Source organism: Oryzias latipes, chromosome 20 (genome assembly GCF_053564925.1).
Source record: "Oryzias latipes strain Hd-rR chromosome 20, Olatipes_Hd-rR_3.1".
Lineage (NCBI taxonomy): Eukaryota > Metazoa > Chordata > Actinopteri > Beloniformes > Adrianichthyidae > Oryzias > Oryzias latipes.
Window position 1 is genome coordinate 26,501,996 of NC_136256.1, and position 24,706 is coordinate 26,526,701.

The window sequence follows — 24,706 nt, forward strand, 5'->3', positions numbered from 1 at the left end:
ATTTATGCAGATACTGATTGCATTTTTCAGGTAAGCAAAGTTATCAAACATGTTTGGTCAAATAAAAAAAAAAATAGTGACCTCCATTATTAATCAAGAATAAATTGTGATTGACTCACTAAATAGAGCTGTTAATACAAGAAATCAGTCGAATATCTTGATGTGAAGAATCTAAATTTAGGCTTTGAGACCTTGGAAAACCAGAATGATAATCATCATCCATGCTAGGAGTGACTAAGAATCCAAGGAGTCCAAAAACACAGCAGCTCATCCATGAGGTCCCTTTGACACCAGAGCTTTAGCTCCACTGTTGACATTCTTTTGACGACCATAACTCTTTAACCGTTTACGCAATTGACGTCATTCCAGTGGATTCTGAAGTGGAGAAAAGCAGCTCTGTGCTGATATGCAACATTTTACAGTAGCGAATTGTTTACGCCAGGGGTTCTCAAAGGGCTGCCTGGGGGCCAATGGCGGCCCGCGGGAAGATATTTTGTGGCCCTCAATAAGAGAGCCAGAACAGGTTCCTTTTAGGAAAAATGTTGTGTTGGCGAGAAGAAAAGGCGCTTTCCAGCTAAGTGGACAAACGCTTACTTTGTCGTACCTCATGGGCTGGATAAAGTCATGTGCTTTATTTGCAGGCAGCTAAATGCAATGCTTAAAGTATACAATAAAAAACATCACTATGTTACAAATCATAAAAACTATGAAAACTTAACAGGCGAGGAGCGCAACAATGAGCTCCAACAACTACAACGAGGCTGTGCTGCACAGCAGATAATGTTTACAAAATTGGACAAATCCACTGAAGCTGTGACAGAAGCTAGTAGCTACATTGTAGCTTTGGAAATGGTCTGGTGTCGCAAGCCCTTAATTGACGGGGAGTTTGTAAAAGAATGCATGCTGAAAGTAGCTGATATTGTTTGTCCAGAGCAAAAGAAAAAGTTTTGAAGAGATAACTCTGTCAAAAGATACAATTACTACATGAGTGGAAGATCTGGGGAGAAACCTCCGACCGCAACTGGGAAAACATCTGGAAGGTCTGGTTAAGTGTACAAATGACACTTGGTCATTAAAGTTATTAAAAACAACATTTTCTGTTTGTCCATTTTTTTATCCCTAGTCTAATGTTAAGTTAATTCCCAGTGTTAAAGGCCCACTCTGATAAAAATGGTCTTTTAAGCATGTTCTTTTGGCATTTTACTCATGATGCAGGACATTATTTTAAAGAAAACTCAACTCTAAACAGCAATTCTGAGTAGACATATATATAAATTGTAGTTTCAAAAAGAGCTTATTTGTGACACTGGGTGGCCAAAATTCCTGCTCCGAGCTCTCAGCAATAAGGAGGGGTTACTTTGGATCAACGGCCCCGCCAACAACCCATCATAGTTCCTGCAGAAATAATGTACTGGAAAATAACTTTTTATTATTATTTTATGATTAAAAGACCGCTGGGAACGATTTTCAAATAGATCAGAAGATGATCAGAGTGGGTCTGCAAAGTGAAGAAAGATGGATTTATGTGAGAGTTTGACAACGCAACTCAAAAACTCATCATGTCAAACATTTGGACAAACGTGTACGGATAAAACTTAAGGGAAAGATATATGTGCTTTTTCATTATGAGTCAAACTGACATCATTTCATTAATAAACAAGCTCTAACAAGTAAGCGTGGCAGTGGTACTGTGATGGTCTGGGTTTCTTTACACCCCCCCCCCCCCCCCACACACACACACACATATACAGTAGAAAGCTTTGGAATTAAAGTACAACAGATGCTTAAGATTAGTAAATCAAAATATGGTAGAGGATAGAGAGGATGCTCTAATAAATAAATAAAACGTTTAGCAGAAAGAGATGTTGGACCACATTCCATATAAACGTAAATTTTTAGATGTTAAAGATTGGAAAGACTTGACTGCAGTTGCTGCTGCCAAGAGTGGCACAAACAATTATGGAGCCAGGATAATTACTTCTCCACATTTACACAGATTTCTTTTTCCTCCTATAAAATAAAATCATTTAAAAATGGCATTTCATATTAATTTCCCACATCTCGGTCATGCTGAAATCTATTAAGGATCTGAACTGTTTTCTCATTATTCTTTTTCACAGCATTTTATACATATAGTCTGGCTGAAGAAGAATTAATTCCACATCACGCTCCTCCGTCAGGCGAGAAGGTTCAAGGTTTGAATCCCAGCTGAGCTGTCTTCCTGTTTTTCTCCATCCTCCTCCAACAGTTCAAAAACATGCACGCTTTGAGACTGGAGGGGTAGCAGAGGTAAGGCAGCGCAAATATCCTTATTTACAACTTGATTATGTAAACAACCGGGACACCCTGAGCGTCAAACAATCTCTGGAGGAATTGTACGCGGCGTGTTGTGAGGGGTCGCCGTTTAAATGGGCCGATGCAGAAACAGCGTGCTCACTCCGCTCGAATGTCAAAAAACAGGCTGTCCTATCACTAGCAAAACGGTGACCTTACAGCGGATGAATTACCATCTGCTCGCTGCTCCAGCTCCACTCTAATAAGCCCAGGATTGTTCATGGAAACAGGAGGGGAAAAAATCCAATAGAAATGCGTTTGTAAGTCCGGGCTGTGAGTATTTGCATGGCGATGAAGGCCGCGAGTGTTCTGCACTGACTGAGATGCGAGTCTCAGACAATACAAGCTGTGTTTGTTCTTCCCGGGGAAGTTTGACGAGGACAGAAAGGAGAAGAAGGAGGAGCAGGAGAAGAAGAAGGGTAGGTCTTCAGTGCAGGGATTACACGTTTGTCATTGTGGCGACTCTACGGTTTTCCAGTACCATGGTGTTTTGTTGAGCAGATTGCGTTCCTTCACACCCAGCAGGGATCTCTCTCGTGACTTGGCAGACGCAGAATCTCAAACAGGTGCGTGGAGTTTATGTGGTCCAGGCTGACAACAGGTATAACATTTTTACAGATTGGACTTCAGCTGCTCTGAAGTACACGGTATCTTAAAGACATTATAGGATTCTCATGGAAATTGAGCGTTTAGTCAACTTTCAAAGCAGACAAATGTATTAAAAATATTTTCCTAGATTAAAATTTTCCAAAGTTTATTGACACATCAATACAGAGACGCTTCTATTCAGAAAAAGCTTTTAATTGATCTTTAGTCATAGCTTTATCTTCATTTGAAGTGAATACTGTTGGTGCTATATGATTTCATCTATTTTTGCCTATTAGTTTTATGGTGTCTTATTTTTGTAAACCATCTTATTCCTCAAAAGGTTTTAGAAATAAAAAGTACTTACTCCAATCAATCTCACAAGCAAACAATTCATACAAGATATTTTTTAAGACCCACTCTGATGAAAATGATGTTTTATGGTATTTTTAACATCTTCTTGTGGCTTTTTTTGTCATGTTGGAGGACATACTGTATATAAAAGAAAATTAAGCTCAAAATTCCATTTCCTTTATGCAAATTGTGAGTCAGGAGCAGATGAAAAAATTCAGTTTGAAAATGATCTTATTTCGTTATTTTATTCATCATTTAAAACCACTGGGAATACTCTTACAAAAGATAAAAATATGACCAGAGTGGGTCTTTAAAGACTGTCTTTCATGACAGTAAGAGGGTTTAAAGACCCACTTCAATGAAAAGTGGGTTTTTCTCATGATGAAGAATTTAGAATTAAAAATGCATTTCTTAGCATTTCTTTATTCAACTCGTGTTGGGTCAGGAGCAGATGAACACCGGATGTTTGAAAAGGCAGCTGGGCGGACTAAAATCAAGCTTTCCCTGCTTCAATTCAAAATCATCAACCCTTTTACCCCCCCAGAGGTGTTGCCAGAGACAGCAAAATAATGCACTCTTTTTGATCAACTGTAACTCTTCAACTGTTCACATAGTTAATGTATTTCCAACGGATTCTCGAGCGGTCAAAATATGTTTTAAAGTGTTAGTAAAGTGTTGCATATCCGAGCAAAGCAGCTTCTCCCCAAGTCAGAATCAGCTGGTTTACATTTATTGAACGTCAACACTGAAGCTGAAACTCTGACATAAAGGAATAACTCATAACCATGAGTGTAACAAAAAAAGTGCCTTTGCACCAAGTCGTGTAATATGTCTTGCTCAAGGGCACTTTAGCTGCTTTAGCTGCTATTGATGACCCTTGTAGTACCTAAATTCATTCCAAAACAGTGGGGGTCCAACCGTTGACGCAATTAATGTCATTATGGGGGATTTTGAAGCAGAGAATACTGTGCACTGACGTGCAGCACTCTACAGAAGTTTGATGCATATTGGTGCAAAACCACTTTTCTCCACATTAGAATCTGATGATTCACATTGATCACATAAACGGCTGAAGAATTTCCAAGAAGATGTTATGTGGGCAACAGCTCGGGTGTTAAATGGTTAAATAGGAGAAGCTTTGGCCACAGGCTTAACCTTCCCTACACCATTTGTTCCTTCATTTCCTGTAACATTAAAGTTTTCTTACACTCTCTCATCTTCTATGTGTTTTGCTTTTAACAACATGTGTAGTGGCGGCTAATTGTTCTTCTCGAGAAAAAAAAAGACGACAAACAAGGAAGTGGCGCCATTGTTGATTAATGTCAGTGGAAATTGGTGACATTTTGCAAAGCAGCAATGATTTCCTCCTGTGCCCGTAATAAAAATCAAACAAATGACTTACAAACAAGTACACGGTGGCTTGACATTCCCCTGTTGTTCTCCGCTCAGCCTTGAGACTCATTTGAGGCCCTGAACCAGAAAGCAGGAGCCGCGTGTCAGTTGTTGTTTTACGAAGCTGAACAGTAAACAAGGAGTCCCACGGAGGATTCCCAAATGACCAATTAAGGACGCTTTATGTTGGGAGCGTGATCTTAAGTAAGCAAGCCTGAACAGATGTACTTTTTTTTTCTTCTAAATCGTTGTCACATTTCCAGCTTCACTCATTGCACTTATTTCAAACTAGTCTTTTTATCTTCTCTTATCTAAAAGATTGCAGAGATCAATGGTTGGAAAACAAGATAGTAAACGCTCCTCTAAGTTCCAGGTACTCAGCGGTGTGGATTGATATTGATGTTTCTCACTTTTTCTCTTTTTGCCTTGCTTCAGTATTTTTGTTGGCACATTAGATCCGTTTTAATCGCATCCTGGTAGCCCCCTTTTCTAACGAAAGACTGACATTTTATTAGTTGGAAGACACAGAAAAATGATGGGATGGTCTCAGCGCATCTAGTGCTCAACACTGTGAGACTGCAGCTCGTTGTCATCCTGTCATGTGCTCCAGCGCCGCTCCATACCGTACATATAGGCTACACCGAGCCTGCTGGAAATAGGAGGAAGGCCTATTAGAAGTAATGAATGGCTGTCAAGCGCAGGACGCTCAGCATGTACGACATGTCGTGTACAATGTTTCGTCGGAAAGGGAAAATTTGTCATGGTTCTCTGTATTTTTAGCGCCCTTGACCTCTCCACACCATTTAATAATGAAATCCTCTAACAGGCTCTATCAACACATCCAACTTCTTTTCTACTTCCCGATTGAGACAGTATTTTTTTTTTCCCACTGACCTGTGCACCATTGTAGCTTGACATCCTCCGGATGATTGTGACTCTTTTGGCATGTTGGCAGTTGTAACCTCAGCGAGGACTGTTTGTGTTTTTTGGCTCGTGATGTTCAATCTGGGTGCATTCTTGGCACAACAATGAAAGACAACAAGCTCTCACGATTCACTGGCCACTAATTGGAGTGTCACTCCTTGGGCCTGTATATATGAGCACGGCCTGTAAAGACATACATAAGCACAAATAGATACCTCCACTGGGGTTCTGAACAGAAATTTAATTTAAGAAGTAAATCTAGCATCCGTAATAGATTATACTATCTTATTACAAATGGGCCTTGACAGCTAATTTACTTTTACAAGATTAAACTTGAACATTATGAGATGTTGAAGCTGGAATGGTGCAACTGCTCTTAACTGCTGAGACAACTTCCTGCAATACAGCCCGTTTAATATTTCCACTGGGACTGGCCAGCGGAAAAATTCATGCACACTTGTGCTTCTGTGGGGTCTTTAAAAATTAGAGAATCCAAAAGGAGAACTGTCCATGCTGAGGTTCTACTTCCTCACGTCTGCAGCTAATAAACAGTTGAATGTTTTTCTACAATGTAGCTTGACTAAAGGGCCACATAAAGCTCATAGATGATGTTTAGTACTTTGGAATGTATGTGAATAAACCGTTAGCTGCATATGAGAACTGGACTGAGTGACTCCTCCCCCCTCGGGTTCCAAACAGGAGGTTTCCGCAGGCTCCAAGAAGCCAAAATCCCATAGACTTCTATAGAGAAATAAACAGCTATTACTATGCCTATTTTTTCTTCTACCTGTTTTTTTTCAGCTTTAATTCTTCTTTATGTTTACATAAAGAATCTGCTTACGATAGTCACCCTCACTGTCGTTTTCTAAATACCCACCTTGGATTTTTGGTCATAGTGCAGACCTTAGTCATTTCTTGAGTTGTTTTGTGTTCAACGCAATTTCCAGTGTTGAGTTTCCGCTAGGCAGTTCATTAGAATTTTGAGCAATCACTCGAGTTTTTCCATCGTATTTTTTACACTCCAGTTGAATTAAGCGACCAGTCATTACTGTGAGGTTTAGTTTGAGGACAAATCTCTACTTTATCCAGTATGGCAGTGATGAGTCCACAATCATCAGGACAGGAGGCTCAGACCAGTCTGCAGTTTTCCTAAGAGCTCTTGTTTGTATTTTTGTTTTTCTTTCTTTCATTAACAGTTCGCTGAGACCAAACTATAAAGAAAAACCAAATGTCTTGAATCTTTCAATTAGGTAGCTTTCAATCTTTCAATAAAATGTTAGGCCAAACCCATTGCTCTAAACCAGGGGCCTCAAACTCAATTTTCCTGGGGGCCACTGAAGGCAGGGTCTAGCTGAGGCTGGGCCGCAACTTTAACGCACACACACACGCAACTTGTGAGTGTCTGAGAGCGAATAAATTTGTTTGGAACATATACTATACTGTTAACTGTACTCTATTATTAACTGTTTTCAGTACAAAATGTACTTATAAAACTCTCACTCAAATAAAATAAAATAGGTACGGTAAATAAAAAAAAAAGTAAATAAATCAGTGATACATATCTGTTTATTTAGTATTCTATATCTGCTGTTTTCTAATTTAAACATCTTTATTATCACAGCTCTGTTAACACTGTTAAATTATAAGTATTAAACACAAAATAAGACTCCAATTCTACAGTTCTGTAACCTCCATCAATGGGTTCTTCTAAACACAGCTTCTCTTGTCTTCTTCTTTCTGCTGGACACTTGGCAACACTTCCTCCCAAACAGCTGAGACCCTCAGTGTGGATTAAAGATGATTGTCAGTACATCTGGACTGTACTTGGACTTATTGAAATTTAAGGTGGAGAATTCAGAGAGGATGCGCTCCCAATTTACAATCTGTGTTGACTGTATATATTTTTTAAGTTTACTCTTTAAAACACAAATCAGTAAAAGAGAAACAAAATGCATTAACCATTTTTGGATTTTCTTTCTTATGACTTTTTGCACATTTAAACCCCGGTCACAAGTTATTGCAGAGCAGCCGGTCAGCCACTCCTATATTTTCATAGTTGCGTTCAAACTGTGGTTCGTTAGAGCAGTGTTTTTCAACCAGTGTGCCGTGGCACACTAGTGTGCCGTGGGAGATGGTCAAGTGTGCTGTGGGAAATTGCCCTCATTAACTGATCTAAAAACATTTTCCATCTCCAGGAAATCAGCTCTTTGTTCATCCAAACGGGCCCTGATAAAACACTAAATAGTTAGGAATATGAAAGATCTTAAAATTACTTTTTCTTTGTGTTTATTTGATTCTATTAAAGACATTTTGATAAGAATGACGGTACCGCGATTTACCTGCAGCTATAACAGTTTGCGGAAAAGTCCCGCCCCTTTAACTGTCTCCGCCAATCATTCTTGAAGGCTTAATCACATGTCATCAGTCTGACCAATCAGAAGTGCTTAAAGTCTTCACTTCCTTGTTCTTAATTCTGCTGATAAAGTCGCTCAGTTCTAACAAAAATACCAGCTAAAGCTCGTCTTTAGCGGTGTAGCTTTCCACAGAGTCCGGTGTCAGACCGTGGAAAAGGTGAACAAAACAATGAAGCTCAGAGACGCGAGTCTTTCTGCCCTTTTTCGGCAGTTTTCACACTACATCTCCCATGATGCATTGGCTTAAAGGGCCAGTGTCCCAGCGCACAATGAGTCGTCCTTGTGGAACGTCTTGAAACCACAACAACAGTTTCTAAATTTTCTGATTTAACTTTCATTTCAACTCTTAGAAAAAACAGCCGCGACTTCCTGCTTTTACGGCCACAATTATCACAAAAATGCACGTGAGATTGTGGGCGGGGGGGAGGGGGGCTGTCGATCAATACAGACCATGAATTTCTGCTTTTTTTTTTTTTTGGATGCTGGTGTGCCGCGGGATTTTTTGTCAAGGTTAAAGTGTGCCGTGGCTCAAAAAAGGTTGAAAAACACTGCGTTAGAGAACAGGTGCTGTTCACTGAGGATCAGAACAATCGTTACAGATACCTGAGATCAGAGAAACGCTCCAAAACGGATGGAAATTCCTTTTGGAGACACCAAATAGGTGCAGCAAAGATGCACCATAAGCGTGTTTGAGATCACCCAGGTGGACGCAACGCTGCACACATCACCTGGTGTGTGACGTATGTTTTTGCTCCAACATCACCTGTCAATCATCACAAAAATAGCACGAGAAAGGGGTGGGATCAAGGCGCCAACTTCCTGTTGTCCTTCAGTCAAACACATCTATCGTTGCATTTTCCACATGTATTTTCAGTGTGCCTACGACTAAATCTTGTTGCTCGCATGTTTTTATTGTTAAAGCCCCGTTAGCTGTCACGCATGTAGGCGTGGGACATTTATTCTCCACAGCGATCCATCTCCTGGGGGAGCGGTGGGCTGCAGTCACAGCCGCGCTTGGGAACCGTTTGGTTGGGTTTAATACGCCGCTGCGCGTAACCGTAATCATAACCTCAACCTTCCTCCGGGTCTGTGCGACTCAGAAACAAGTTCAGCACGGACTGCACGTATTTAGAAACTTACGAGCGAATAGATACATTCTAAAATGGAAAGTAAGACAGTCCTAAATGTGGTTCGGGGAGGGGGCTGTCAGGTTTCCCTAAATGTTCTTCTGCTTTCAAGCCCGGTCAATGTCACGCCCCCAAGAGTCATTTACCGCACTGTGATTGGTTGGTTGGTCAGCTCCGCGCACAACACTAAAAAAGTGTCATTCATACAAACTGGCGGGCTGCATTAACATTAAACTTTCATAATAAAAAATTTCATCTTGGGGGCCGCAAATAGCCCGCGGGCCGCAAGTCTGAGACCCTGCTCTAAACAAAAGTGTAACTTAACACACAATAATTACATTGGAAAGCAACATGGTTTCTAACCTGCCTGTGACACAAAAACAGAACTACTAAATAACAAAACAAACTTCCTATAAATCATATTCAAGTTTTCATTTACAAATAAATGAATGACTAAATAAAATCAATTTTTAAAAAAGTTTAACTTTTGTCTGTCCTCAGCAGAAACCTCATTCCCTTCCCTTGACTTGGTGCAAGCCAAGAAGGCTCATTGTACGCGCCAGAGCTTCATCTGCCCTGATCATGGGTGCACTTCAATGACACAGGAAACAAAAACAGACTGATGAACAAAATTCATTATTAGAGACCATTACTGTATTTTATCTTATTTTCTATTTTATTTTATTTTATTTTACCAGGAAATTCCATTGAGACTACGTCTTTTTTTCAAGGGAGACCTGGGCCAAAGGGCATCAATACAAATAAAATACAGTTAAAACAACTGAAATAAAATCCATTACAAAATACAAATGCAATAAAAATTGAAATGAACAGTAGGGCAATGACTAATAGGTTAATTAAAAGTGGTACAGATAGGTCAAGGGTGACATGTGTATGTTTCTTTTAAGAGCTCAGAAAGTTTTGCTTTAAAACAATTCAATGGAATAAGGTCACTTAAATGCAGAGAGTTTTGAATAGTATTCCAGGAAAGTGGCCCAGCAAAGGAAAAGGCTGTTTTTCCTAATTCACTGTGTATAGAACTGGACGGAATGACGCCCCCCCCCTCATGTTCCAAACAGGAAGTACCCTCTGGCTCCAAGAAGCCAAAATCCCACTTCTGTAGAGAAACAAACAGCTGTTACTCAGTCATTCTATTTGTCAGAATAGCCATTCTTGCTCTTTCATACATTTTTTTATCCTATTGTTTTTCATTTTGCTTTTTCTGTAGTGCAAGTTAGTCAAGTTAAAAAAAGACCCATCAGATGCCTCAATAAAAGTAGTGTCCTGGCCCCTACATTCAAAACTTTTGGCAGACTCTTCCACTTTCAAGCAATAGGGATGTGGACCCTAAAGACTGGTTGCTAAAGTCATTCATCTTCTAAAGCACAAACGGGTTTCTGCAAAGGCAGGGGACATCCATGTCATCTGTTGCAGGGATCACAATCATACACCCATACACACTCACATTCACACCTAGGGGCAATTTATAGTTACCAATTAACCTATGAAGCATGTTTTTTGGACGGTGGGAGGAAGTCGGAGTCCCCGGAGAAAACCCACGCATGCACGGGGAGAACATGCAAACTCCACACAGAAAGGCCCCCCATTGATGTTCTGTTTCAGGTCGTCCAGCTGGGACTTGAACCGGGGGGGCCTTATTGCTGTGAGGCAAGAGCGCTAACCCATGTGCCCATTGCTAAAGTTGTCAAAGAAATGGTAACTCTAACCATTTCCCGATAAACGAACTCTGGGTCCATTATGGTTAAAAAATGGTGACTGATTCATTTAGTATGAGCCAAAAGTAAACCGTTTTATGGAGGGCATCACACTCACTCACTCCAGTTCTCAGAGACAGTCAATGTTGGAGACCAACAACACGTTCAACAAATACCTTAAAGTCGTGAGAGTGTCAGTGGTTCACTTGCACGATAGTGGGTTGGGGGCCTGAATCCCCCTTACAGCTACAAATGTGTTGACAGAGAATTGACCAGATGATCACTGTTATCGGCAGAAAACATAAAAAAAGGTAAAACTAATCTGAGAAATGGATTAATGCAAACGTCACAAAATAATTCAATTGAGAAGAATATGGCTATAAGTCAATACATACGATGAATTACAACTTAAACCACAACAAAAAGGTTTCTAATTAGAAGAAGAAGTTAGAGTTTGAGTTTTTTAAGTGTAAAATTGGTATAAAGGGAACTAACTCGAGGAATTAACTCTGCTTTTAACCACATTAGTAGAAAATTCTAAAGGCATCACAACCTTTTGGACCTCATTGTGCGCGTAAGCTCCAGACAAATGTGCTGTCTGTCCCGACTTTCATTGTCCTCACACTCTTGACCCCGATCCTGCTGCACATAATAATGGGCATCGATTCGACTTATGTTTTGTCAGAGGCATGTGTGTCTCGGTTTTCCATGTCTGGGGAGACATTGATCTAATTAGAAGTCTTCATTAGTCAGCTGCAGAGTGCAGTGTCATGTTTAAGGAATGATGCTCCCCCATGAAGACACAATACAGAGCCTTGTCTAAATTCAAAACAGAGGACCATTTTCAGCTGCCAGTGGAGAAAAAGAAGACTCAGACAAGGATTTTACTGTTTCTCATAAAGCGCTAAAGAGCCTAGGCTTTACGTTTTGTTCATTGTACATTTTGTTTTTTGTTCTTGTGCTTTCAGTTTTTTTTCTGTGATAAAAAACTAAAGTAGTTGTTTCTGTTCAGAAACATGTTGTTCCATTACTGTTGGATTTTTTGCATAGCTTTCCAAAAGATGATCAATGTCAATATAATTTAAATATTTTTTAAGTCTTTGGAATAAATAGAAAATAAAAGATCATTTAGATTTATAATAATTGTCTACAACACATTTCTGTGTTGAATATTATGTCCTGGAGAACTAAACTGAGTTTTTTTCTTCTTTTCAGTTTTGGGCATGTATAACATCATACCAGGAGGGAATGCACAACTGCCAGGATCATGGGTTACTCTGCTGGCAAATGAAGAATTAGCAGAACAGGAGAAGAGACCCTAGAATCTCCCGCCCACTCAACAGAGATGCAGATAAAATTCACTCGAGGACTGTAAAAATGCCCACCTCCAGAGTTTTGGCGATAGTGACGGTCTTTTCCATGATTCCCGGTGGGATCCTGAGCGACATTAAAGGCTCTCGGGGTTTGGAGACGCAACATTTGGCCCAGAAGTCCACTTATCCTCAGCGACGCCTGAAGCGAAGCTGGATATGGACGCAGCCGTTTGTCCCTGAGGAAGATCCCTCTCTTGGCGTTATTGGGCAGGTAAAGCTTCACATTGAATCGCTGCCATGTCCTTGCTGTAGAGTTTCCCTTTCTTAAATAAATAAATATAAATTACACGTTTTCTAAAGGATTCAGAAAAAATAATATTTTAGGAGTACCATGCAGCTTTTGGGAGTCCTAACTTCTTCTCCTTCTTCTTCTCAGATCAAATCCGACTCTGACCGAGGCGATTTATCCATCAAGTACATATTGACAGGAGAAGGTGCTGGAAATATCTTTGAGATAGATGAGTATTCTGGTGAGATCAGGAAGCTGAAAAAGCTTGACCGTGAGGAAAAAGCCTTCTACGTCCTTCAAGCCCAAGCTATCAACAGAAACACCAATGAGCCTGAGGAGCCCCAGTCAGAGTTTATCGTCAAGGTTCAGGACATCAACGACAATGTTCCTCAGTTCCAGAACGAGCCGTACGTGTCCAGCATCCCGGAGATGAGTCCAGCTGGTACGTTTCAAAGTTCCAACCGCAGTTTAGTTTTATTGAGTTCACATCACACCGGCTTTTAAGCTTTTGTTACGTTTTCTAATCTAGAGTTTATCAACCTCTTTAGATTAGGGGTCCACTTTTTTCGTAATAAAATCACAAGGAGGGCCACAAACTGAAAATGAAGATTAAAAAAAGGAGTTCTACCTGGGCCTGTTTGGATGAACACACACGATGGTGAAATTGAATAAATTCCCTTGGCACTGCAGTGTACCATAGCACACTTGTCGAAAACCACGGCTCTAACCAGCCGAACTAAAATAGTGCACGTGAGAGTGCGTGTTTGGTTAAAATCCCTTTTGGTTGTTACAGAATAATGAAAGTAAAAAAAGAAGAAGAAAAAAAAAATCAAGATTAACCGTTTTTGCAGCTTGATTGATAAAAAGATTGGTGGTCAACTTCAAAGTTAACAAAAATAACAATAAATAAAAATAATAAATAATAAAAAACTAATAAAAATAAAAAACACAGCAGATGGAAAAGAACCATCTAATTCAATTGATCACATTTCCCATAACACATCTCAAAGACATATCCACTTGGATTTTCCAGAAATCATGCAGGTGATGTTTCTTCTTTAAGTGTAAAGACACTCGGCTCAGTATTTTCAGGCCTCGATGCCTCTTAACTTTTTGCACAGGTATTACTATTGTGGGTCATTCCCACTCTAGTCATTAGTCAGGTGCAAGCCCTGGCTCCTTACTGGCTATTGCTGCACGCACGGCGTGTGCACATGAAACATAAGTGGCAAAAAGATGCCCACAGAAAATACACTTATTGCTAACAGTCAGGCTGGACGTACTTTTAACATGAACAGCACCAATGGGCTACTTGCAGTCCACAGGATTTGGGTGAGTTTACAAAAAATATCTGAACCACACGCCTGCGTCTCACCTACTTCACCCTAACATACCCCTGCATGTTGGATAAGTGTTCGCTACAACCCTTCGCCTGCAGCATGCCTGTAGAAAGAAATGTGCATAAACATTTTCGCTCCAAGGTTTTACCGAGCCGTAATATTTCTAACGAGCCGATTGTGTGCTTCGTAGGTTTGTCTTTTTACCAAAAGGACCTGGCTGCAGACTTCAACAGCCAGAACCGGCAGTCCTCGACCAGAACTATATGTCCCCCCATTTGCTAAAAAAAAACATTTATTTTAACTATTTTAAGCTTTAAGCTGTTTTTCTTGATCAACTCTAAACCCTTTTGGGTACGGGTAAAGTTGTATCAATTCCACTCCCGGCCGATGATCTCAGGCGGCCTTTTGTCTGCAGCCAGATCCCTCTCCGTTTGTTGTCCGGGTACGGCCCGTTTCCACCTGTGGGCGCTTGAGACTGAAGTTTACCAATAGGCATTTGCATTAGGCTTCGACATTCACTTTTTTGATAGTAGATCCTCCTAATAATCTCTCAAATTTGCAGCAGAATGCATTACTCGCGATTATCCGTTTGATAGGTTTTCTTTTCTTCACTCTGTTGTGTTTAGATCTTTGTTACTCCGACAGAACTGAGCTTGGTTTTTAATGGTAATTTGACCACATATGTAAATGATTTTCTTATCATCTAGTCACCAACATGGTCAGTAAAGGGGCTGAGACAGAGATGTGGTAGCAGTTTACTCTTCTCTCTGATGCTGTTTCTTTGTTGTAAACAATCAGTGTCATTAACGTGTGGTTGAAATCGGTACAAAGTCATCAAGTTCAAAGACTTTTTGTGTTTTGCATCATGGTTACATCTTTTATGGATGATGCAAGGTTAATTACTGGATAACCTGTAAAATACGGAACAAAGCCGTCAGAAAAGCCTGAGCCGAGCTAATTAGCCAAGGAGTTGAATGAAAATAAGAAGACGGAGCAACTGTGTGAGGCCAGATGGGCCATACGCTCAGGTCTTTCGGATAATGATCCTGGGTGTTTGTTTTTTTTTTCATATTTTGCGCCCTTAAAACCACAAGAGAGAGAAAAGAGGAGAACTAAAAGAGAAAGTAAATACATGTGTCCAAAACCACAAATCATTAGAGCTTCACAAAAAAGTGTCGTTGGTGCGCCTGTGGCATTCCCTGTTTACCGGCGGTGTCTCCTGTAATGAGGCTGAGCCAACCTTCCACAGAAAAAATGATTCCCGGAGAAAGAAATAACTTCAATCCAAACTCCAGATGTTCAAAAAAAAAAGGTTATATGAGCGCCTTTCATCTGTCTTCATTCAGGAAGTTAAAGGTATTGGATTCTCTGTGGAGGCTCAGATGCCTTTATGGATAAATATACTTTAAATAAAAGCACTGCCCTTTATAACAAAAACATTACCATTTCAATTTAAATGTAATCTCCTGCTGCATAATATCTCACTCATCATAAATCATGATGTATTTGACTCAGAGAGTTAAAGTGAGGAAGGGGGGCAGCCGGAGGAAGAAACCCCACCCATTGGTGTGTAAAAGACAGAGAAGAAAAGATGAGATGGAGAGGGGGCACGAGGGAGAAACAGATGCTAGAGAGGGGAGGGCAAAAGATACGGTCAGGGGAGGGAGAAGGGGGGGAAAGACGGAGCGGTAAAACCGAATCAAAGAGGGAAAACCGAGGAGCAGGTGGATAGTGAGATGTAGCCACGGGGCTCGAGAGGTTGTCACGCACACCTGCGCCGAGGTTGTGAAAGGCCAACGCAGCTAATGCCCCCCCCCCCATCTCTCCTTTGTCAACATCCCTCCTCCAAGCCTCACTCCTCCACTTTTCCATTTCCACCGCTCTCCCCTGAGTCAGACAGACAGACCCTGCGGGACTGTGGCATAATCACTTTATTTCCTCGTCGAGTGGAACTGCAGCCTCCTCTGACTCTGCGTCCCCCCCCCCCCCAACAGGGACCACGGTGGCGCAGGTGACAGCCACAGATGCGGATGATCCCATGTTCGGAAACAACGCAAAGCTTATCTACTCCATCCTGCAGGGGGAGCCCTACTTCTCTGTGGAGCCAAAGACGGGTAACTGTTTCAAATGAGGATATTCCAAATACTTACTGTACTTTTGTTCGTAAAATAACAGCATTTAGAGAATTTTAACAGAGGTCATCTACACGTCCCAAACAGATGGTTAGTCTGACCACTAACCAAGGACTGCATCGATGACTTAAAGTGCCTCGCCGATCGTCTTTCGATCTATTTTCAAAGCGTTCCCAGGGGTCTTTTATTTATAATTAAGCCATTTCCAGTCCAAAATAAAGTCGTTTTCTTGGTCATATTTTCTGCAGAGCAACAGGAGTTTAGCAGAAATTCACCTCCGAGTTGTGGGCGGGACTGTTCGTGTGAAGTGAACCTGTCCTGACTTCCCATCATCCTGTTTTTTTTTGTTTGTTTTGTTTATTACACTCTCTCCTGCTAGCTTACAGCTTCTCACAATCTAAACCTCACATTACCAGAACGAATCTTAATTTTCTTCATTAATGTCCACATCATGAAAAAAAGGCCATAAGAACATGTTAAAAACTCTATTTTCATTTGGGTAGATATTTAAATCGGGACTGGGCAGCATTTCATCCCAAACTGCTATAAACTGTGGATTAGTCCTTTTTTTTGGTGGGTCTTCCTGAAGACGTTGTCATTCACTGTTACTGGATTTAGTTAAAACACATAGAAGCAAACCAAACAGCTGATTAAAGCTCACATCTGCAGAACTTTGTTTAGACTCTATCTTCTTTTTTGTTCAGTTTCTTCAAATGTTTTTTAGGACAAACCAAATGTTTGTTGACTTCAATTATTGGTGCAAAATATTCTGCTTTGTGTTTCTGTTTCAATCTTTGCAGCCAAAGCAATGGAAAGACATGGAGCGATCCCATTTCAAAGTGCTCCTTATCAAAAGCTGCATGTTGTCAGTAGGCACCATGTCCTTTCAGTCAGGTGTCTTTGTTGTGCTTGGATCACTATTAGGTCAGTGTTAACAGGCTTAAAGAAAAAATCCTGCCCACTGGATTTCCTGCACATATCCTAAATGTAATAGACTATAGAATATGAGAAAAGAGGAGCCAAGGAAAAATCTTAGAGCTCTTCAGAAAGCGAAGAGTTCAAGATCGCTTTTAGAAATTGGAATATAGTCTTGCTTTTTGAAGGAAGTCAATAAAAACACGATCAGAGTCAAGGTTTACTTGAACAAACTTCTTTATCGTCGATATGGGTTTCTAAATATTAAGTAGAGCAGGCAAGCCAATAAGAAAGTTTAGGGTAAATATATTTTTTTAAAAAGCCATTGGTGGTTGAGCGCCTGTTACACCCACTCCCACTCCACCCTCTGCCCCTCTTGCTGTGGTCACTGTAGCTGCATATGACAAATTCAATAAAAAACCCATGGCAACTAATGTTTTTTTTAACCACACCCACTTTCCTTTTTTGTTGTTGCTTGTCCTGTCCAATATCTGAGGAGGCAGATAGGAGCTGATAAGAGCCTCTTGAGTTGGACCTATTTTACTGCTGCAGCATGAGCTTATGAATCTTCTGACACACAAGGTGTATATTTGTATAAACCCCTTTTGTAATTTAGGCAAGACTTTCTTTACATTGATTACATTTGTACCAGTTTTTTGTTTGACCAGACGGAAAAGAAGAGTTTGTCAGGTGTCAATGTTAGTCTAAAAGGGGCGGGGCCTGTCCACACATACTCAAATGTTTTAAACATACCTGTTGGCTCCAAAGATCTTCCCATACAAACATGTCAACACGTACACAATACACCTACAGTTGACACACACATACTTATGCATATAAACCATCAGATGTAACGCATTTCATGCTGTTAGCAAACTATTTACACAAAGGTAAGCTGACACCTGTACTGAAGTGAGTTTTTATGTTCTGCTGCTGATGGATGATGGAATGTAAAAAAATAAATAAAGAGGGAGAGTGCCCAGTCATCCCCAAACCAAGAATCCCACCAAAGCAGCAGTGGTAGCCAGGACCCCCGACACCCACACAGTATAGCAGATAGAGGAAATCCACCCGCAGGGCAATCACGTACACCACCCAGACAAGGGCCGGCAGGACTGCCATAGGGGCCCCCAACGCCGGAGAGCAGGGAGGTACAGAGAGCGTGCAAGCTCAAGCCCAGCCAGAAGAATAGCCCCCCTGCTGCAACCGGGGGCCCTACCCTGGGAAAAGAAAAAAACAGCCCACCACCACACAGGAGACAGTTTCTCCCGCTGTTTTTATTTATTTTTTATTTGGAGGGGGGTTCACTATGCTCAAAATGTATCTTCACCAGGTGCTAGGTGATTGGCAGAGTTTTTAAGTAAAGAAAAATGCAAAAAAAAAAACAGTCGATTCAGCCCTGGACTGCTGCGGGACATAAAAATGTTTTTCCTTTGGAGCTCAAAAATCTAGATCTTAACAACAAAAAATACAATTACTAATCATAATTTTTACTCTTAAAAGTATTCTGCACTCTGTTTTTTTAACTAACATTAACAATGGCCAGATGAGGTTTGGTGACCCTTTAAATCCCCCTTCAGGGATTGTTGTGACATCTTGGCCTGACCTGGACCGGGAAACTCGAGACGAGTACCTGGTGGTGATCCAGGTGCAGGACATGCTGGGCCTCAGCGGCGGTTACTCTTCCTCCACCACACTCACGGTCATCCTGACGGACGTCAACGACAACGGACCCACGTTCCAGCGCCGTGAGTCGCTCCCACCACACAGGGGTGTCTGCTCCATGGACGCAACTGTTTGGGTTCAGATGGGGGGGTTTGGGCTGCCAGCGCTGCTGTGCGTGCCATGTTGTTCAGCCAGCAGCAAAAATTCAAAGTAGGGAGTGGAAAAAAATGAGTGAAAGAGATGGGGATGCGCTGCTCATCTGTGTGTGAACCTTTGCGTGTGCCACACACTGAATGAATTTAATCATTCACACATGAGCAGATATTTGTCATGACCTTTGGAAACAAACCAAGCCATCTCAGGGATAAACCTCCCTACAAATGCAGAGAGAAAAAAAATCAATTTTGTAGACAGCAAAGATGAAGCTTTTAACTATTAATGTCACATTTTCATTCATTACAGGTACCAGAGGATCCTATGCCTCGTATGTTCAGTAGAAAAGGCTCCATAAATATTAGATGGCCACACTTCACTCTGAACTGTGCGCCTTGCTTTGTCACATAATTGCATTTTATTATGAGCCTTCATTAATGCTTTCTTTGCAGAGTTGCCCAAAGACCCAATTTTCTCATCGTCTTATTTGAGTTTTGTTGCGATTTTTTAGAGTTGCTATCAGCAAGGAGCATGAAGTGATCCTCCAATCACAATGTCCCTCCTATTTATCATGCTATCACTTTAGCTGACTCTCTGGAGCGATCACCAACTTTCTGTTAAGTTTGGTGATCAGAGTTAAAACTTTTTTCTCGTTTTCCAGCATGTTCTCCACTGTTTTTCAGTTTGGGTTCGAGCTTAAAATCCCACTCTGATCATGTTCTGATTTATTTTCAAAGCGTTCCAAATGGTCTTTTAGTTATGATTAGGCCGTTTAACCCCATTCTTTGAACGTACTCAGCTAGCAAGGCCACGTAGGACTCACATGGGTCCGGCAGAGCAAGCGAGCTGCACAGCCCAGGGGTTAGCTACCTGTCCACGCTGGTGGCTGGCTAGTGTAGCGATCCAGCCTACTGAGTACCCACTTAAGCCACTGTGGGCAATCACAGGTGGGGCCACCAAAGAAACTGCAGACAAACCCATTTGGGGCCCCACATTTCTGGCCCACTTTTAAAGCCATATCGGCCCACTTGGCCTTGCAGTCTTGTTCACCATTGACAAGCAGGGAGGGGCTTCCTCTTCTTTTTCTACTATCTACTAACTAGTGCATGTCCACCACCTACAGTTGGAAAAGGCTTGGTGTGAAATGTCAAAGCAGTGCAAATCTAGTGAATCTCGCTCTAGGCTTTTTCTTCCACAGCTTTAATTTGACATATAATACATAATTCTGAACACACACAAACTACAATTATTAATTTCTACTCCTTATTAATTTTCAAACGGTTGGAACTTTAAAGGGGATCTTCTCAATATGTCACTATCAAAACCGAGTCCCTGACTGGTCAAAGTTTGATCTAGTTGAACTTTCAACACACGTTTAGTGGCCACACATTTTGTTTGTCGAGGCCAAAAACAGTCCTAAAATGTGCGCCACTACGCATGAATGCGAGAGTTTTGAACTCCAAGTGGTCGCTTGAACGCACGATGTTGAAGAAGGTGCAATCGTAGTTTCAGGGTGTGAATGTGACTCTGGGAATGTTTTGTTTCTCCCCAGAGCTTTACACCTTTAATGTCCCGGAAAATGCAGCCATTGGCAGCACAGTGGGCAGAATCATAGCAGACGATGGAGACATTGGCATCAATGCAAGAATGACATACAGTCTGGAGGACGACCTGGAAGAGAGCTCCACTTTCATCATCAAAACAGACCCAGTGACTCAAGAGGGACAGCTTCTGCTGGCAAAGGTAGACACATTTACACTTTCTACTTCCCAGTCACAATCTGTACTCAGAATCTTTTAAAGAGAGACAAAGAAGTGCTCTGGGAAAAATCCAAACTCAATAAAACCAAAATCTATTATATTTGTATTTTACTAACATGAACAGTGCATGAGCTGACGGTGTAGTTTGCATCTTTAAAAACAGGCATAAAAAGGTGATTCTATCACACACATGTAAATAAATGTTTAAAACTTAACTTACAGGCCACAGACATCATCAGGTCAAACCACAGAGACAGATGATGGAAATAATTACATTTCCAAATTACTTCAAAATCATTTCATTATTTTACAATGAGGCATTCTGCTAGTGTAGCTGCTCACTCATCCATTTAATATCAATCAAAGGAGCTTAAATCAAAGACACAATGACCTTCTTTTCTTTGTTCTTGAGGACCTTTCCCTGTTCATTTGAGTTTTTCAGACACTGTTGACTGAAAATGGCAACAAGATGTTTCATCGTGATTTATATAGTAAAGGTTAAGCAAAATGTTTAAATCAATGCTTTATCTTAAGTGTTGAAAACACACCAGTCTTTCAGTTTCAAAAGGTCTACTTGACGCCAAAAAGGATCTCCAGCATCTGAGAAGCTAGCTGTGCTGGTTGGAGTCCATTAAACTCAAGATGGGGTTATGGAGCCATGTCATCTTTCATGGAGTTCCCCCCATTTACAGAAATGTGACCCTACATGTGTCTCTGCATCACCAAAAAGATCAGGACATGAGGTTTTTGTCTCATTGGGCTACAACAGCGGGTCACAACATGAAGACACCAACTGTCCTTCAAAATATGACATTTGGCAATAATCTCCTCTTTGACTCACACCAGTGTTACACGGATTTTCTACAACCATTTTGTGCAAATTAGCCAACGGTTCATTTAATTCATATTTTTCAACTCTGGTGTGAAACATGGTGCTCCTAGTCCTGCTTGTTTTTGATGTTTTCCTGGCCAAACTTATTGGATTCATTTCATTATTAAACTCAGTAATGGTCTGCTAATGACGGCTGTTGAAGGAAGCTGCGTTTTGGCAGAAGACTCAGAGTGTGTGTGTGTGTGTGGGGGGGGGGGGGGGGGTACAACAGCCCCACAAAATGTCCCCGAGGTGTAGCACAACGACTTATTCTCTTTATGTTTTCTAATTCCTATTAAAAATTTAGGGGTAACCTCCTGAAGTTTTCATGTTTTCACTTTTAAATGAACCAAAAACAGTTTGAAAGTGGGTTATGTCACCGGTTTTAGTTACTTTAAGCCGACTGTGTTTATCTACTGATCGATGAAGTTCAGAACATATTTTAAGACAAATTCGTGCAGAAATCAAAGTAATTCAAAAGGGTTCACAAACGTTCTTATGCAACTGTATATTTGAAAATGGATGTAGGTACATCCACATCTTGATTTTGGGTTTTTTGGGTTTAATGTTTCGTTGACATTTCCTGCAGCACCGACAGGAACTTTTCTGGTGGTGGCAGTAATGACTGGAAATAACGTTAGTTGTGTTAAATTTAAGACACATGGAGCACCCAGAGTAAAAATACTATAACTGGCTATAATAAAATCTCTTTTTTTTGTAAATTTAAGCGTATTTCCAGGTCAGGCAGAGCTATTTGAGTCTGCTGTTGCACTTTCTTGACACACTCATCTCAGTGCCTCGTGCACCATATTCAGTGAGCCCTTTTAATCATGCACCGAGCGTGGCGCTCTGTAAGCTGAGTAATCATCCACCCTTTATATGCAGCCTATATGAATAACAAAAGAGGGCTAGTTAAAGGTTCAGATCATCAAACGCTGATGCATCTGAATCCCCTGATGACTATCATCAAGATGGCATAAAAATAAGTTTTCCATAGAATTGAGATACAATTCAGAGAACACAGAACGAGGCCAAAGGAGGATGCAGTGGAGGCAGAAGCAGTGCAAGGTCAAGAGCAGATGAGGGCAGTTTCCGAGCGGGCCGTGCGACATTAAAGGAAAAAAATAAAAAAAAGTTGGCACTTTTATTGCATTTGCCCTCATCAGAGAAGGCTAAGGAGATGTGAGCCACCCATCTTAGAGGAGGATACAAGGGCATTACCATTCCTTCTAAAAGCTGACTTCTTTGTCAGCATTAGTCATGCAAGACTGAGGATCATTTAAAACCCCAGATGTCAAAAAGAACCTGTGTTCAGCAATAAAACGGACATTTATCTGCATTTGGTTAAGTCTGCATAAATGCTCCAGCAGATTATCATTTACGTCCATCTTTGGTAAAACATCAAGCGGACTGTCTCTCTAAATGAGAATGAACTCAAAAATGGTGCATTAACTGTCTTTGTCTGATGGTTATGGCCTGCATGCTGTTTTCATTTTACAGGCATCATATTGGTGATCAAAAGCACATCGTTATTTTAGTTTGGGTTCACAGCATGCAGCTTAAAATGGGGTATCGGATAAAAAAATTCAGCAGGTAAAAACCAGCCCTCCGTTTGATCAGAATTCGATCACTTTGACACAATTTAATAACAGGTAGTACCTGGTGCTCTGAGCTTGATGACTAAACCTCTTTTCAGACTTATGTTCATGCAAGCTGTACAGGAAAAAACAAACATCTAAAGCACATTTGAAGAACCTTCTATGAAAAAAAGCTGGAGGTGCCGCTGCAGTATGAGCCGAGTATAGTAACAACAAACTCAGGCTGTTTTGGTAGATAAACATTATTTGTTAAAAGAAATATTTGTTTCTTTAAAATAATTTTATTACAACACAGGTCACATGTTTTCCTTTTTTTTTTCTTCCTATTTTTTTCCTAATCTTCCTGGTTGATCAAAAGACCCGATCAGGGAAAAAGGAAGTCTTTACATATCTATCTATCTATCTATCTATCTATCTATCTATCTATCTATCTATCTATCTATCTATCTATCTATCTATCTATCTATCTATCTATCTATCTATCTATCTATCTATCTATCTATCTATCTATCTATCTTAGGGCTGCACAATATGAGGAAAACTCACGATATGCGATATTGGTGATTAATATTGCGATAACGATATAAGTTGCAGTATATAAACAAATAGCAAAACAACCAAAAACATAATTTCCATTTCACTGCAACAGTTTAAAAATTATACTCCAACTGACCCTTGTCGACATAGGAGGCAAACATCATGGTTGATCAAAAGACCCGATCAGGGAAAAAGGAAGTCTTTACATATCTATCTATCTATCTATCTATCTATCTATCTATCTATCTATCTATCTATCTATCTATCTATCTATCTATCTATCTATCTATCTATCTATCTATCTATCTATCTATCTATCTATCTATCTATCTATCTATCTATCTATCTATCTATCTTAGGGCTGCACAATATGAGGAAAACTCACGATATGCGATATTGGTGATTAATATTGCGATAACGATATAAGTTGCAGTATATAAACAAATAGCAAAACAACCAAAAACATAATTTCCATTTCACTGCAACAGTTTAAAAATTATACTCCAACTGACCCTTGTCGACATAGGAGGCAAACATCAAACATAAAAGGGCCCATCTGATTGATCAACAACGTAAACGGGTCCTTCTGATTGGTTAAATGCATAAAGGGATTTATTTCATTTGTTCAATATTTCAAGCTGCCATGAGATTGTTTTAACACATTTAAGTTAATCATTTATTGCATTTTTTGACATCTTTTGCGGTATGCATATTGCACAGCTTGATGTTGCGATAACGATAAATTTGCGGTATATTGTGCAGGCCTAATATATATATATATATGGTTACTGATTTTTTTTTTTTTTTCATTATGTAATTACAAAGTGTATTTTTTGTAAAAAATACTTTGACTCTCTAGTAAAAACTTAAATTAAATAATTAAATAAGTTATCTGATTTTATCTTTTAGCCTGCCATCCTGTGTTGCTAGGCAGATTGCAAGGCCCAACTTCCGTTTTTCATTATTTTGTTCGCATTTTTAAAATAAATTAGATGCTTAACCATTGTTAGACCTTAAAAGACTCACTCTGATCATCTGTCAATGTTTATGACGTTTATGGATCTATTTGTCTGCTGCAAGTGGATGCATCCGAATGGAGCAGGGAGCTCGTGGCTTCCCAATTTTAGATTTTACACGACAACTACAAGCTTTTTTAAACAGCATTTTTTTTGTCTGCTCCTGATTTATAACAATTTGAAAAAAAAAATACTCTGAAATGCAAATATGAGCCTAATATTCCAATGTCCTTCATCATGAGTAAAAAGCTACAATAACATGTTAAAATCCA

General features: G+C 40.3%; 1 protein-coding gene across 5 annotated transcripts in view; it reads left to right on the forward strand.

The window, feature by feature from the left end:
• The first annotated feature begins 1,997 nt into the window (after positions 1-1,997).
• Positions 1,998-24,706, forward strand: part of cdh19 (cadherin 19, type 2) — a 34,679-nt gene continuing 11,970 nt past the window's right edge. For 3 of the 5 annotated variants that reach the window (XM_023950254.2, XM_023950255.2, XM_023950252.2), the window contains exons 1-6: positions 2,730-2,900; positions 12,061-12,429; positions 12,595-12,889; positions 15,782-15,901; positions 18,415-18,582; positions 20,205-20,395. In XM_023950254.2, coding sequence (XP_023806022.1) covers positions 12,223-12,429; positions 12,595-12,889; positions 15,782-15,901; positions 18,415-18,582; positions 20,205-20,395 — 981 coding nt within the window. In that variant the 5' untranslated portion in view covers positions 2,730-2,900; positions 12,061-12,222. Of the gene's footprint in view, positions 2,901-12,060; positions 12,430-12,594; positions 12,890-15,781; positions 15,902-18,414; positions 18,583-20,204; positions 20,396-24,706 lie in introns of all 5 variants that reach the window. The other 2 variants (XM_078938917.1, XM_023950253.2) reach the window with 1 other exon arrangement.